The sequence below is a fragment of the Grammomys surdaster genome, unplaced genomic scaffold (assembly GCF_004785775.1).
Source record: "Grammomys surdaster isolate TR1022 unplaced genomic scaffold, NIH_TR_1.0 129, whole genome shotgun sequence".
NCBI lineage: Eukaryota > Metazoa > Chordata > Mammalia > Rodentia > Muridae > Grammomys > Grammomys surdaster.
Genome location: NW_021604587.1, coordinates 13,042,513 through 13,059,607, shown reverse-complemented (window position 1 = coordinate 13,059,607; position 17,095 = coordinate 13,042,513). Strand labels below are relative to the sequence as shown.

The window sequence follows — 17,095 nt, the reverse complement described above, 5'->3', positions numbered from 1 at the left end:
TAGGGGTGTGCCTTATTTTTGTATTCTCAGTAACCAGTGCATACCACAGAGAACAAGTTTGGGAATATATACAGACCTGATGTTATGTCTGTTCACAGTAAGGCTTAAGGCTGACATACATCCTCTCAGGAGAGGGAATCTTTCATACCTTCTTGCTTAGGCCTTTAATATCACTTGAATCTGTAATCAAGAGAGCTTTGTGTTCCTAGTGGGAAAACAGCCGGTGAATTCAGTATCTTCTTGGTAACCTGGACTGCTCCCATAGATGCAACTGGGAGGTCATATGTCCTGACAGAGTGGCAAAAAAATTGAAAGAAGGCAAAAATTTTGTGCCCATCTCCATTTATTGAAGGTGACAGTGTTTACAGAAGGAGACCACTGAGTTAACAAGCACATCACATTCTAGAAGTATCCTACTTTGGAGTTGAAGGGAAACATCAAACAATGATAAACATAAAGATAGACAGCTATTTGCCATGCTTTAAAGCATGAGGAGTTTCTTAGATTGTATTAGTAGAGACACTGTTAATTTCCAGTTTCAGGTCTTTTCTGTCCCAGGATGCCTTGGTAGTCAGAGTCCAAGCTGCAGTGCCTGGTACTTTGCAAGTACCAAAGGCAAAGGAGCCACTGCAGAATGACATGAGGCACCAGTATAAGTCCATCTGGGAAGGAACTGAAGCTTAGAGTCCAGTCACAAAGTCAGAGGGAATTGCAGAAAGTATTCATGGTCAGGCAGAGATGAGGTCAAGGAGTAGTACCAGAAATAACAAGTTCAAATTGAATGGCTCAGGGCCTATCAGTAGTTCTTAGCCCCAGTCATAGGGAAATGTAATGGGAGGATATGGTTTATGAAGAGAAGTAAAGAATTTCAAAAATGAAAATAAAGTAAACTAGAGACTTTAGGGAGAAAAAAGAAAAGAATGGAAATTATATCATATCCGGGGAACATAATATGAATTCCAATTCTAAGTAATGGGACAGTTGAAGATATGGGTTTTCTCTGTGCTTTCTTTGAAGACTTCCATTTCTTATTCTTTTAAAAACAAATGTTCGTTATAAGAATGAGCAAGAAATTTACTTGGGAGGGATTCTGCAGGCTGTAGGTGCTGGATGGTAAACACAAGCAGTCTTTAATGTTTCAGATTTTTTTTATCTCACATACCCCACACTGAGAAAGTACATTCAATTCCTTCTGATTATTCTTTGAATGACAAATGCATTGGCAAGCCAGTTCACGGAAATGTTTTTTAGATGTACCTTGAATCATTTATGACAGAGTACTCCAATTTTTACTTAGTTCCTGTTGACATAAGATAATGTCTCTGCTTTGAAGGAGACAAGAAAACAGTTAGTTGTGAACCAGGTATGAGTAAGCCTGCACCAGGAACAGAGACCCTGAATGATTGGTTCACTATAGAAGAGATTGTATAAACTTTTTGTAGTCGCCAAACAAAAAGGAAGTTGATCAGCACATGTCCCAAGAACAAAAACGTTGATGGGGCAGGGTGAAATAAGGGAGTGATCTCTGCTGTGAGTTCATATGTTATCACATGGAATGCTTTTCATTGAGGTAGTGAAGGCTGGAAGCCTACTGTTTGGCTGGAGATATTGGTATCAACTAGTCACAGCTTGTGAGATCTGTCAGAGAAGAGGAGCTAACTCTAACTGGCCTATGACTCTAAGGAGTTGAAGCAGAAAGGTTGAAATCAGGGCTAGTGTGATTCTAGCCCCAGTATACACACACACACACACACACACACATACACACATACACAAAGTAAAAGTATTTGGCTACCAAAGGAACTAAGACATCCCTGGCCTTATAACAATCCATCTATTCACAACCATGGCATGTATAGTCTACCAAGACCAAGTACTCTATAGTATCTGATGGTTCCAGAAATTTGGGAGTACTCCATCTAGTGTGTCAAGTGTTGCCAGGAAAATTAGAGGTCCCTTCTCAGGCTTGTTGGTCATGTTGATAACAGCATGGACTCAGAAGAAAGCTTGAGGACAAATTTATTAGAATTTAAAACAATAATAACTCAGGTATGGATGAGAAAGCTGTAAATCTCATCAGCTGCCCTTAAGAAGGGAGATGAAGAGGAAGACAATACATTTGTCAGAAACCATATTGGGGTGGAGGGTAGAATGGAATAACTTTTATAACAGAAGAGTGAGAAATCTTGGAGTTCCCTAGAGAACTTGTCCAGGTTTTGGGAACTGAGATAACTAGAAGATAAAGGGTTGCACATCAGAAATGTAGGCAGCTTAACAAAGCATTGACTATGTAAACAGAAATCACACTACATGATAACGTCAGTGTCATTAGTAACACATCTTTCACAAGCCCCACATAACTGTCTACGTTTCCTGTGGCTGTAATAAAATACTCTGGCAAAAGCAACTTAAAGGAGCAAGAGCTTATTTTGAGTCACAGATCAAGGCAGGGTTAATTATGGTGGGGAAGTCAGAGTGTAGGGATCTTGAGGCAGCTGGCCACAAGCCAACCACTATCAGAATAGAAGGATGAGTGTAGGGTGTCATTAGTCAAGATTCCCTAGACTCTAGAGTAACAGAACTTACACACACACATACACACACAATTTACTAGAATGACTTACAGGCTATAGTCCAGCTGATTCAACAGTGACTGCTCATGAATTCAGTAGTTGTCAGTCCACAGGCTGGTTGTCTCAGCTGATCTTCAAGACAGACCAGAGTCCCTAAGAAGTAGGCTCTAATGCCAGTGAAGGAGTAGTCTTGGCTAACAAGAGAGAGAGGAAGCAGGCAAAGAAAATTAGCTCCCCTCTTCCATGTCCTTTTATAGGCTTCGAGCAGAAGGTGTGGCTCAGACTAGACTTGAGCCTTCCTACATGAAAAGATCTCCATTAAGGGTGTGCCTTCTCACCTCAAAGATCTGCATTAGACGTGGGTCTTCCCATGTCCAATGATCCAGTTAAGCAAAAAATAAATAAGTCCCTCACAGGTGTGCCCAGCCATTTTTGGGTTTTAGTTAATTCTAGATGTAGTCAGGCTGACAACCAAGAATAGCCATCACGAATGCTATGCACAGTAGGTGGGCCTTCTCACCTCAATTAACAGAATCAATGCAATTCCCCACATGTGTGCCCAGACGTCTGTCTCACAGGAATTCTAGAGTCTATAAAGTCACAATAACAGCACACATACAGACCTGCCCTGTTTTATGCAGGAACAAACCTTTTGGTAAATCAATCTTATGATTCTTTTAATTCATCACTTCCCATAGTTCAGAGGTTTAGGAATAAAAACAATGTTAATTTTCACTGCCCCTCCCCCTTGTCCTTTATGCAGCAGACAGGGGGACAGTTTCACAATGACAATAAACTTTAAGGCAATTATAAATGGCAAATTGATTATCCAGCATCAGGAGTCTCCCAGGTCATTCTGTCAGCAGTTTTGTCTTTGCAGATACATTTGTGTCTTTAAATGCCCTATTTTTCTACTAAAGAAAAGTGATTATGCAAATGTACTTAATCAGTCTTACAGTGCCTTTTCTAGAGCTGTATAGCACCGAAGAGTGTTGTTCTGTTGATGGTCTGGTATTGTGCCATGCATATAAAAGTAAAATTAAGCCAGTTGGCCTAATCTCGTTTTCTTTCCCCTGTGTCACTCCACAGGGCAGATGCTGTCCATTTCAAAGTCATTTTGACAATTTTTTATCAACATACTACAACTGGCTATAAAAGAGATCCAAGGGCAGGAAGGGAGAAAATAGTCTGTACTCCCAATGCTACAGAGGGTGAGGCAGGAGGGGTTTTAATTTGAGGGTAACCTAGACTACAAAGTAAGTTTATGACTAGGATTCATAAATAAATAAGCAAGCACACATAAATAAATAATAAATAAATAAATAAATAAATAAATAAATAAAGGTTTATGAAGTATTGATCGAAGAAACTTTTGACATGGAAATCAAAGACTTCAATTTGTATGTTTGATAATAGACTTGTTTCAAATGTTTTTATTATTAATTCTTTTTAAACAATTCTATCAAGAACTACTGACCACTAGGATTTGTTTTGATGGTTAAGAGTACCTACTTGTCTTGCAGAGGACCCATGTTCATGTCCCTGTTCATACTTTGCAGCCCGTAATTCGCCACCTCAACTCCAGTTCCAGGAGATTTAATATCGTCTTCTAACCCTACTTATGGCACACATACATACACTCATGCACATGCATTCACATTAAATGAATGAGTACCTAAATATTTTAAGCCATGGCCTCCACCCTCAGACTTGTCATGTGCCTTTATTATCACAATTTCATAACCTTGTGAAAGAGATATCCCTCTGGATTCTTGTTATGAGTCCCCTTCCTAGGAACATAGATAGATGTGTTTGTATTTTCCCCACAGTGTCCAGAATTATTGGGTCACAATCAGTTCACAAGCTACATCAGTTTTGTTGGCTGCAATTTGGCGAGTAGTCTTGATTTTCTTCAATGGCTGGACATTGGCAATCAGCACTCCTTTTATTGCAGTCTTAATTAATGATATTAATTCTCAGATCACATACTGCTTATCACACAGCAAGTGTAGCTGTGTACAGTTATACATTGAGGCTACAGAATGGCCGCAGTGGGTAAAGAGGCCTCAGTAGAGTTTAAGGAGTGCAAGGGACCGTATTAAGAGGCAGAAGAAGCCCAATAAAATGTAAAGAGAGTTTCTATGGGACTCGGGAAGCAGATCCTGTTGGGACGATGCTGGAGGGGCTGATGTGGAGTAGAGCACAGAGATAGTCCACAAGAGTCAAGCTGCCCAGGTGAGAGGCAGGGCCATAGAAGCCACAGTGATAAATGACAAGGCCCGGTCCCCGTGAATGAATGGGCAGACGACAAGTCAAACACGCTGCCTTTGAGCATGGAGACTGAGCCAAACTGAAACCCCTGAGATAGTATGAGTGTTCTCTGCCAATCTGTCCCTGGAGCACACATCAAGTCAGGTCAACAGAGTTACTGTCATCATGGTGTTAATGAGGCCCAACTACTGTATTCTTTTCTCAATCTGATGTGTTCAGTAGATTCTAGAGCCTGTTTTAAGTGATGTGATTTTGATATACTCATGTGCTCATAGGGCCCCAATTCACGTTAATAAATTCATAGTGCAGCACCCTTTCTATCATTGAGAATAAGCTGTATATCATTCTCTGCTTCATGGGTGGTGCTGGACATATGGTGGTATTCACATGCTAATCAAGATACAGAGGCTTCCTGCCTTTCCATCTTCTCTTAAATGGGAGGAAATGCTGTAAAATGGAGTCTCCCAGGACAAGACACAACCTCAAGACAACCTCTTATACAGTATGGAATTAACATAGAGCACAGGTCTAATCTCACCAGCTCCACTCAGGTCTTCAATCCAGGTAACTTTTGTCAGAAGAATTCAGACAAGATACTCAGAGCACAACATATAAGAAGGGTGCAACTTATTACAAGGTACATAATAAAGGATAGAAGGAAGCAGTCTCCAGCCGGGAGGCCTGGAGACATAAGGACCATGTGCCAATCTCCACCTTTTAGGTAGGCTTTGTATGGCTTTCAGATATGCTGTTTCTCTGCCTTCCCTGAAATGAGCCAATTTAAGCCAGATTAGATTATATGAAAGGCAAGTTTACTGGGAAGCTGCTCTCAGGTGGGCAAGTTCCAGCACCAAGGACCAAGGCCAGGGATGTCACCAAGGAGAAAAAGGGGGGAATGGGGAGGGGGCGGAGGAGGAAAGGAAGGAGAGAGAAAGGATACATAGACAAAGAAGAGGAAAAGAAGCAGAGAGAGACCAAAATGTCTGGACTATATAAAGAAGAACCTCTGGGGAAACAGCAGCCCAGCCCCTGGGCTAGAAAATTCAGGAGTGGGGACAAGGTATGCCAGGTAGGGACTGAGGGATGCTGGAAGAGCCTGGAGGCCAGGTCTGCTTTGGTATGTAAAATATGTACCTCAGTCACTTGTCATTCTTCCCCCTTCTTCAAAAATCCCTGTGTTTGACAAAGACATGGGCGGTAGCTGCTGGCAGGGGTGGAGCCTGCTTAGTCCTAACTAGGTACATAGCAGCTTCGATAAGTTATTTCAGCTCTGCTCACAAGTTTCAATCTCACACAGGAAGGAATCTCACAGTTGTTCCTTTTGTTGCTTGTGCTGTTGGGTACCTGCTGCTCAGAACTACTGGTGCTTCCTTCCTATGTTTCTCTTAAAACTTAAATGCCTTTAGCTCTTTTAGGTACTTGCTCAATTTCACATTAATGTATTCTATGTGGTGTGAAAGAGGGGCCCAGCTATTTGCTTATTTATTTATGTATTTATTCATTTATGCATATGGCTCTCCTATTGGCCCAGGCTAATTCATTAAAAATACTACTTTTTCTGTACTAAGTTGTATTGGTAACCCTGTTGGAAGTCAGTTGACTGTAAACCAAAGGTGTATTTCTAAACCTTCATTTCCACTGCATTTACCTGTGTGTTTCTTCCTATGGTAGCACCATACTGTCTTGATTGCCATAACTTGGTAGTATATCCTAAAATTGGAAAATGTGATTTTTCCAACTTTGTTTATATTTTTTTTCAGGATTACTTTGGCTAATTAAGTGCCACTCCCCCTGTTATGTTCTATGGGAAAGAATGCCATAAAGTCACACCATGCAGCCAATCTCAAGTGGGAGTTTTTTGGGGAGGGGCTAAACAGAGGTTGCCTCTGGGCAAGGGTGTAGGGAAGAAGAGAGTGGGAAGAGAAGAGAGTGGCTTTTTGTAAGAGGATGTAGCACACGAGCAGGGAAGATAACACAACTCATGGTAGCAATGGGAATGTATTGCATCTTGGCAGCTGATGATGACATATCTTGCTGTCCATGAGTCCTTAAGGCAGGTAATCGAAACGCCTGGTTGCTAACATCCTTATATTCCCATGTGAAGTTTTGGATCAGAATGTAAATTTCTGTAGGGAAAAGGATAAAAAGGTTAGGTTGAATTTAATATGAATTAAAACTGTACACCAATTTGAGTGTTATGGTCTTCACTTACTAAGGATCTTCCATGAACAGACCTGCGTTTTCTGTTTTCTACGTCTTCCCTTGGGACATTTGGGTGACTCTGCTGTTCTGTGTCCTTTTCGTTATCTGGAATGGATTCTGCTTCCTATAAAATAGTTATGCCAGATAGTTTATTTTTTCAAGATGAACTGTTGACTGCAAAGGCTCGTGTTTGAGTGTCCTTGTTATGTTACAACACCCTTCCTCTCTCCTCTCTATAATTCCCAACTCACCACTAGGGAGCTCTGATGCCACCTGAGCTACTTAAGTGCTCTGTTTCCTAAGTCAAAGAGCTTTCCATGATGCCCATAGTCTATACTTTCTATGATTCAGGGAATTCTGGGGTTTGTTTTGCAGCTGGCCAGTTGGCTGGGAACTCGTCTGTAGAGATGTATCGCCAGGTGCTTCTGTCTGGATGTCGCTGTGTGGAGCTGGACTGCTGGAAGGGAAGGACTGCAGAGGAAGAACCTGTCATCACCCATGGATTCACCATGACAACGGAAATATCCTTCAAGGTAGAGTGAAGGAGGTTGCTAAAAGGCAGCTGGGAGACCTGGTGTCATGGGGGTAAAGCTTTCTCACATAATGTGTGGGTATTACAGTGAAGTTGACAGGCTGAGAATCTTCTTTGTGTTTGAATTCAGAAGCTAAAACTACAGCAGTCTGTCCAACTAACCAATTTCTAAGGAAACTTACTTGGGAAAGATCAAAGATTTTTGTTTGTTTGTTTTTGTCTACCCATTACTTTCTTGCATTTTTCTATTGTCAAACATACTTAAAATTAAGAATATGTGTAGTGCGGGTACATATCTTTTTTTTTTTTTTGAGACAGGGGTTCTCTGTGTAACCCTGGCTGCCTTAGAACTCAGTCAGCATTCCAAGCTAGCCTCAAACTCAGAGCTCTGTCTCGGAGTGCTGGGATTAAAAGTGTGTGCCGCCACCGACACCTGGTGCATCTTATGGTCACTGTGTGTACCCATGTATCTACCATGTAAATCAAGAAACAGAACACCAGAAACACACTCCTTGTAGCTATTCTCATGGGGATCTACTCTGTTCTAAGAGGACAGCTCTCTTGAGTATCACAATGAACACTACTTTGTACATTTTAGAGTACAACATTTGAGTACAACCCGAAACAGTGACTCTGCCAGTTGAGATTGACTTATATTGCTAAATATTCTAGTCTACATGTTTTGTCTTAGATTTTTCACTCTATGAACTCATAAATTTTATTTCGTGTATTTCTAGCTTTGCTTTATTCATCTTGAAGATGGTATTAATTGCTACCATTTAATTATTAAATCACTTGAGTGTCTCTTATAGGAAATGCCTGGCATCAAATATCTTTCAGATTGCAGAGTTTATCAGTTTGGGGAAGATTTTCTTAGACTCTACTGGCTGAACACCCATAAGCCAAAAATCCAAAACCCCAAATGTTCCAAAATCCCAAACTTTTTGTACACAATTATTTGTGATAAAAATTTCAAGCTTTAATACATTTGCAATTTCAGGGTTTTAGAGGCAAAATGAGCAGCCTCATTTTGTAAATGAGGTAAATCTATGATGCTAGGTTTAAAACCCAGTGTCTGTACATCAGCAACCTCTGACAGCACATGGCTAGTAAGTGTGTTTATTTATCTTGCTCATGAATGGGGAAGGTTTCTGTCATGGGGGAATGTAGAGTCCTGGTGGATGTTTGCCATGTAGAGCTGACAGGGTAGGTTCTGATAGATTGGATGATTGGGAAGAAAATTAAAGGAAGCAGAGTTGCCCTGTGTTAGATTGGATGTTGTGAAGAAAAGAAATAATCCAATGATTATGACTTTCTTAGACCAATGAGGCAGGGCCACACCTATCAGTGACAGAGGAGCATCTGACATAATTATTAAGCAAGACTAGGGTGTGTTTTGGTCTTCCTTCTTCTTCTACCCTTGGACACATCCTATGCTGTAAAGGACTTTGCCACCAAGTTTACAGACATCTGAGCCAGAGTATCAGATTTTTGCCTACATACCCTGCAAGGAACCATTTGCAGGGGCTTTATGGGTTCATTGAGAGAGAACATCTGGGGTACTGTGTCCAGGGAACAATCTGGATGAAGGTGTGCATGTTTCTGGGGTCATGATATCTGAGCTGACTTGAGTTTCTTACCATTTTGTGATTTTTTTTAAAAGAATAATGAAATTTAGGAAAATTAGTCTTAACCTTGAGGCGCTTGAGATATGACCAAATAAATCAGGTGTCAGTAATGGAAGAGCTAACAAAAGCAAGGTTTTCAGGCTAGGCCAAATTCATTTCCGAGTTTTTTGTTGTTGGTGGTGGTATTTTTCTGGTTTAAGCTACTGTGCTAGGCACCAACCATGTGTCCTGTAACATTAATGTCATCGGCAATGCGTGTGAGGTGCTCTTTCTGTAGAATTTGTTTTTGTTTTAAAGGATCTCTGTACCCTAATCTGGATTTGAACTCCCACCTCTGCCTGAGCTTCTAGAATGTAGGATTCCAGGCATGGGCCACTTCACCCAATAATTTGGCTTTTCAAGATTTGGATTACCATGCCGTAGATAAAGAAAAGTTACACTTAATCTTCACTTAATTTTACAACATGTTTAATATAGTTTGACTCAAATTCTGACCGAGATCTTTAAAAGTCGTGCTAGATCCTGAATCCAATCACTCTGCAATTGTTTAATAATCTTAATTGAGAAAAAAAGATGATTTTTATGGTTTTATTTCCGTACACCACTTCCTTTCTTCCTTTTAGCCCCTGCTCAGTCCTGGTTCAAATTAGGCTCTGTAAGAACGAGTGTGGTCAGGGGCCACAGAACAGAGGCTGGGAATAGCCCACTGGTCAGGGATATCTCCAGTTGGCAATGGTGCAGAGAGTTCTGACCATGGTAGGAGAGGGAGACAACCTGGAAGTACACTTGGGCTGCTGGCACACTCACCTACCACCCTGCCTATGCCCCACTTCAACCTGTTAGAATCCCTGTGAGTACCAATTCTGTTCTCTTCAAGCTTAATCAAAATTCTCTGAGATCCTGAAATCAGAATAAACAACTAGCACGTTCTCAGGAACATTTCTTTTGTATGGAGCATTGGCTTCTCAGCCTTAGCCACCTGGTTCACTTGGAGTGACTCTTCTGTGCACTTGACCTACAAGTGGTCCTTCAGTCACATTTGTGAGCTCCTGCCCTCTGCTCAATAAATGTCCTTGCCTGAACTCATGCAGCCAGCTCCCCTACCACATCCAAACCCTGGCAGCTTTAAAGGTTTAAGGGTAGAGGACTGCATCCTTCTGCCTGCTGGTGGGTAGGGTGAGCAGGGTGGTGCAGCTATACTCTCCTGACCCCTACCCCTATGCCTCTGCTCATGAGATTTGGAGAGACATGGAGGTGGGGAAGTAGTAGTGGAAATGCTAGCCTAAGCTATAGATAAATTTAGCAACAAGATTTTTAGTTTTTAACTCCAGAAGCCAAGTTAGGAAAGAGCCAAGCTAGATACACATGCCTCACTCAGAGTCCTGTAAGTGCAGTGTAGAATCTATGTGAAAGACTTAAATCTGGTACTTAGAGCTCCTCCTTCCCTCACACAAATCCAGCCCCTGCTCTTCAGAGTCATCGTAGCCTGTTTTCCCAGAGCCTGGTGCATGGAGGGACTTTGGAAGGGTGAGATTAGGAACAAGGGATTGGACCTCTTCTGCTCTCTATTGTTTAATCAGTAAATTGTCCCAATTCTTACTGTGTCATTCCCTCAACCCACTGTGTATCAGGTACTGCATGAGCCACCTTGAGATTCCCTGACCCTTTCAGGCCACCATACTTCTGCCCAGGTTGAAATGAAGTTCTCCTTTTACTTCTTTGAAGTGTCTCAAATTTCATCCCAGTAAGAACTACTAGAACTTTTTTGTTTCATGCTCCTGCTAGTGGTGACGCCACACCCTCGCAGATAGAAAATTTTTCACCGCCTCACTCTGAGTTTTTAAATTTCCACATGGTACCCAGTCACCTTATTACATGCTGCTCAACCCAGCTACTGTGTCCTTTGCTTGCTGGGTTTCCTACTATCATGTCATCCCACAAAGATGAGACCTTCATTCTATGACCCCATTCCCCCACATCACATTGAATTGAACCTGACAGAGAAGAGGTGATCAATAAAGATTTGGAGTTTTGCCATCCCAGAGCGATCAAAGTGTAGCCTCACTTTCATGTCGGTCTGCCTTTCCTCTGGCCATTCTGGAAGGGAGATCTGCTTCTCTGTTGAAGTGTGTGAAATTCTTTTTATAACATGTTGGTGGGCAGTGACATGTTGCTTACTCTATCTCCTGGGCATTTGGAACTGGCTTTGCAGTGTGACTAGATTGTATTTGACTGTCCAGTACCTACTGCAGCAACAAAATAAGCAGAGTATAGAGTTTGTTGTTTTTCTGTCACACGGTTTGTCTGCCATCAGTTTGTATGTTTCAGAACACTGCCATGTGATGCACCTCACAAAGCAAGGATTCCTGTTTACATATAATGCCTGCTTATTGTATGGACAAAAGTAACGTGGTGTTCTCCAAGGGGAAGGGGATGCTGTGAGCCTCTGTATGCCAGCATGGAGTTGTGGCTGGCTTCACTTCTCGGTTCGGCCATTGCTCCAGTTTTCATACCATCTGTCTTGGTCTTTCTGATGGCTGTCCTTGAAATACACCTTCTGATGGCACTCTCTCCATTCACATTCAGTCTCTCTTCTCTATACAGGACAGACACCACACTTCCTACTCCATCCCAGGATTTGCCTTCCCTCAGGCGGCTAACTTTAACCAGCAATTGTATAGAATAGATTGGAAAAAGACACATAATGAAAATAGATGAATCAGTCAAATCAAACATTTCTGAAAATAACGTTTTGTTTTCTGTAAGAAATAATAATTTGGGGAACAATTTTATATTGCTCCATAAATATCTACCTATATTAACCCTATATAAACTCTTCCTGTTCTTCTGTCAAGATCAAAGTCAGCCTCTCTCTCTCTCTCTCTCTCTCTCTCTCTCTCTCTCTCTCTCTCTCTCTCTCTCTCTCTCTCTGTCTCTCTTGTGTGTGAGTGTGTGTGTGTGTGTGTGTGTGTGTGTGTGTGTGTGTGTTGAGGTGTTGAGACAGGGTTTTGTTGTATAGCTTTGGCTGTCCCCAGCACTTGCTCTGTAGACTAGGATGGCCTTGAACTCACACAGATTCACCTACCTCTGCACTCTGAGTAATGGGATTAAAAGCATGCAGGACCACCGTTCTACAGGCAAAAGTGTTCAAGGACAGTTTTCCCACTGCAGTTATTCACTGACCTGTGTGGTCAGCAGGTTACTGAAAGCAGTGTCATAAGTCTCTGGAGTAATAGGACCATGGTACTGGAAATGATTGTAATCCCTTGCCACTAATGCAGCACATATGAAAGAGCAGCTTAAGAGTCACCACTAGCTTTCTGACCCTGAGCAATCATACATACCTTACAAAATGTTTCAAACATTAAGGAGAACAAAAGTCACCTAGGAGTGCTTGTAGATTTTTCACTGGTTGCCAACTTATAATTCAGTAAAGTCTTATTTGATGTGAAAATTTGGCAAAGCTTTTTAACCTGTAGCTAAAAGTATTGTAGAGATGGAGGAAGAGAGGTGGGAAAGAGAGAAAGAGAAGACAGAGGTTAGAGTGCTGCTCTCCAGCTGACTGATGGGTCAACTATAGGTCTCCAGGGGCTGGCTGCAAGGCCTTGGAAAAGCTTCCTATCAGCTGAACCTTGTTCCCGTAACCTTGCACCCCTCCTAGGCTCATTGTAAATAGAAATGCAGTTCAGAAACCTGCCAGGCCTGCTGTGAGACCCCTGCAGGTGTAAGCCCCAGACATTGTAACATTGTGTTTGACTGTAAAGCCAAACTTCAGTTTTCCTCCTGAAAAGATAAAGGCTATGTAGTGTTACATAGGTAAGGAATTCTTATTCAACCAGACTGAGGGCTGAGAGTCAAGTTAAGTCCTCTGGAAAACTGGTGAGGGAAGTTTCAGTGTCCTGTCTGCTTGGCCCATGTGCACTAGGAAGGTGCCAGAAGCCCCTACCCATAGGATAGTCAACACAAGCCAGACTTGGTTAGGCCCCTAAGTGGAGAGCTGAGAAGCATGTGAAAGATGAGCTTGAATTCTTAGGTCAGTTAATACTCAGAACTTCTACTTCATAACCTGTATAAAGGAAGATAAGTATTCTCCTTATGGGATGTGAATAGCATGGTACAAATGCACAAAAGATCATATTGCAAAGCATATTCACTACTAGGCTTCTGAGCATTCTTTTTCCAAAGTGTTTTTCTTATTTAAATCGTGTTGAAATGCAATCTTTTTATGTTTATTTATTTATTCATAAATTTATTTACTTACTTTTAAGGTGTATTGGTTTTTTGTTAGAGTGTTGGTTATAGCAAGGAAAGAGGGAATCACTAGCAAGATAAGAACCTTAAAATGACTTAATACCAGCTCAGAGTGAGTTAGCATTTTTCTTTCTCTCACTGCACCTTCGTAACAGACCTGTGGAACTGGGCATATCTACTTTATGACCCTGTGAGCCAGAGCTCAGAAGCACTAGGTCATTCTCCCAACATCATACTTCTTGCAAGTCCAAGACACAGTTCTCAACACAAGCCCATTTGCATCCACCGTCTGTGCAAATGTACAAAATAAAAGAAATGTTGCATCCTGACATCACTTGCCTTTTATAGTGCTCTTATTTTGATAGACTCAGCAGTGATAAAAGTTAAATTGATTATGTATGAAAAGCAATCTGTGAATTCACTTCTAAGAAAGAGTGAGAGTGGTTCTCCCTCTGTGCAAGAGCATCATTCTTAGAAGATATATGCAAATGCAACACAGAATTAGAAAGCCTCATTTCTACTCCCAGGCAAGGGAAATAGCTTAATGACATTGCTATAAAGAACACTGTGCACTGCACAGGAAAGGGAGAGGAGTCTGTGGGAAGGGTTTCAGCATGAAGAATGAGAACAGAAGTCACAACTGCAAAGAATAAATGTAAATAAAAGCAGTGTATGGTAATGTGAAGTTTAAATAATATAAGTGGTGAAACACTTAGACAAAAAATGAAGTGCTGAGGAGATGGCTCACATCTTCTAGAGGACTGCGGTTTAACTCACAGAACCCACAGGACAGATCTGTAACTCCAGTTCCACGGAATTCTATGCCCTCTTCTGGACTCTGTGGACACTGCATGTACGTGGTATACAGGTATACATGTAGACAACACACACACAAAACAAAAAACCAATACACCTTAAAAGTAAGTAAATAAATTTATGAATAAATAAATAAACATAAAAAGATTGCATTTCAACATGATTTAAATAAGAAAAACACTTTGGAAAAAGAATGCTCAGAAGCCTAGTAGTGAATATGCTTTGCAATATGATCTTTTGTGCATTGTTGTAAACAGTTTTCAATAAAAAATAATTTGGAAACATGTAAAACACTATGAATGAGTTCATGTTATTTCAACCTGTATTTCTTCTTCTTGAAGAAGACATATGTACCCATCTAACAGTTGATGACTAGCTTACTCAATCGTGGTATTTCTATCTTTCTAGAATTTTGTAGAGTTATTGGAGCTTATGACATATAATGTGTTTTCATTACTGCATGAAGCACCTAGGCTGTTCAGTAGCCTAATACTGGGCTATAGCTTCTACCCTGACATAAATATTTAAAACAAGTATAAGAAGGAAACTGAATCACTGATACACATTAGAACACAGGCTTTGGAAACACATTACCTGAAGAGTGCCCAACCATATACTCCACGATTCCTTATATATGAAGTGTTTGGAACAAACAGGTATACAGAAACATAAAGATTTAGGTTGTTGGGTGTGTTCCTGAGAGTGTGTGTGAGGTGGGGGTTGGGGAGAGTGACCAACTGCTGACAGGGCTGTAGTTTGGGATGTTGGCTGTGCAACTCTATCTTAAGCACTTTTTTCTTGAACCTAAGGTTTGTCTTCACTTTGTTTGCTGTCGTTTGGTTGGTTTTGGTGCTGGCAATCAAACCCAGGACCTTGCCGACTCTAGGAAGGTACCCTGCTACCAGTCTACACTCCAACCCCTTTTGTTTATCTCTTAACAATAATATTTATGGAAAATACATGTAACAATTATTAAAACAAAATCACACACATACACACAAACATACACATACACACACAAAACAACAGACCAGAAATAAATATGACCAGATGCTAATAGCAGTTTGGCTCAGAAAATAAATTTATGGGTAGAAAATTTGCCTTACTGATTGTCCAAAGACAGCTCTATGAGCTGGGCACCTCGTCAGTAGTAGATTAACTTGCCCAGCCAGCATGAGGCCTCAGTTTTAAGCCCAGAACTGCTATAAACAAATAGCAGTGACTACAAACCTGATATATACAAAGATCAAAAGAAATGAACAATAACCCCTCCATAGTAATGTATTTAACTCCAAGAAAAGATAATGCACAAGAAGAGCTGAGCAGTGTTGAATATGTATGTGTTCTTGTTTTAGGAAGTCATAGAAGCCATCGCAGAGTGTGCGTTCAAGACTTCTCCTTTTCCCATCCTCCTTTCCTTTGAGAACCACGTGGATTCGTAAGTATTTGGAACATGCGGTGAGGAGTCTTTCTCCCTAATGAGGCCTCTTTAGCAATTTTCCACCCAGTTTCAGATGGATTGATATTAGCTTTGGTGTCTTTCAATCATGTTGTACAGTATGTGGCATGCTTTCATCTGCAAAGGATGAATCATTCATTTAAATCTTATGAGCATTAAAATACTCCATGGGCTTGTGGGGTCAGTCTATCTTCATGCTACTGCAAGATTCTAAACTAAGGACTTCCCTTTGCAATATGGTAGAGTGCATTGTCTTTACAATAAGTCATTCTTTTAATGACTTGAAATGCAGTGGGCCACTCTTAAAACCCTCTTTCAGAAACTCCCATGGCTATGCGTTTATAGTCCATTTTGTTGTCTTAAAAGGCCAGGTCCCTCTGCTATGACTGCGGATGGAACGCCTATAAACTCTCTTCTCATGCCCATGTCTGTTGGCCACATCCCTCCTTTCCTGCTGCTTTTCACTGCTTATTCGTATTACAAAAATCTGTCTGTTTCAAAGTAGCCTGTGCCTACTGCTGAGCTATAATAAGGAAAAGATAACTCTGGCATAACTATTTTATTTACTCGACTATTTGCTATGCTTGGGATGGACTATGGAGCCTTGTGTTTATTAGACATGTGTTCTTCAACTGAGCAGCAATACCCACCCCTCATTTTTGAGACATGGTATTGCTGGTAACCAAGATTGCTTTAAACTCTTAATTCTCCTACCTCAGCCTGAAAAGTGCCAGATTACAAGGGTGTACTACCACATCTAGCAGCTATTCATTTTATTGCAAGGAATCAAGGTGAGGTAATTATAACTATGATCTGGATATTAGTATATACATCATAGTATCACACAGTTGCTTGCTCTCACGAGCTCATAGAAAAAGATTATTATTTCTGTTGAGACAAAGTCTGTTAAAACGACAACTTTAGTGTGTGGATGTAGTGCTTGAAGAACATGTGGTAGGGTCATGATTACTTATAGAGTGTTTGTGAAGTTTTCTGTGCCTCACAAGGACCCCTGGCAGGTTTGTTGTTGTTGTTGTTTGGGTTGTTTTGGTTTTTGGTTATTTTTTTGTTCTTATAAAGCAGGTGACATTTATGATAAAAGGGTTCATACATTCTCTTGTCTCTCCTTCCTTCTGAGAGTCCCTGTCAGTTTCCTAATTTGCCACACATGCTTTAGTGCCTGATTTTCTAGCCCTTCAAGAAGCAGTTTGAGCAGAACCAAATTTTCGAGTAGTTAAATACAGTATTCTGTTAATACATGAGTAGAAAGAAACTTATTTTGAAATAACCAACTTTGTAAGTATATTTCTAGTTTGTTCTCAGGACAAGCACAGCATTTACCACTCTGCATTCTGTGTCACTG

At 40.9% G+C, this 17,095-nt stretch overlaps 1 protein-coding gene across 1 annotated transcript in view; it reads left to right on the top strand.

The window, feature by feature from the left end:
- Plcb1 (phospholipase C beta 1) overlaps positions 1-17,095 on the top strand; it is a 248,669-nt gene that overhangs the window by 79,330 nt on the left and 152,244 nt on the right. The window contains exons 9-10 of the mRNA XM_028755344.1: positions 7,422-7,579; positions 15,629-15,711. Of these exons, the coding sequence (XP_028611177.1) occupies positions 7,422-7,579; positions 15,629-15,711 (241 nt within the window). The remainder of the gene's footprint in view (positions 1-7,421; positions 7,580-15,628; positions 15,712-17,095) is intronic.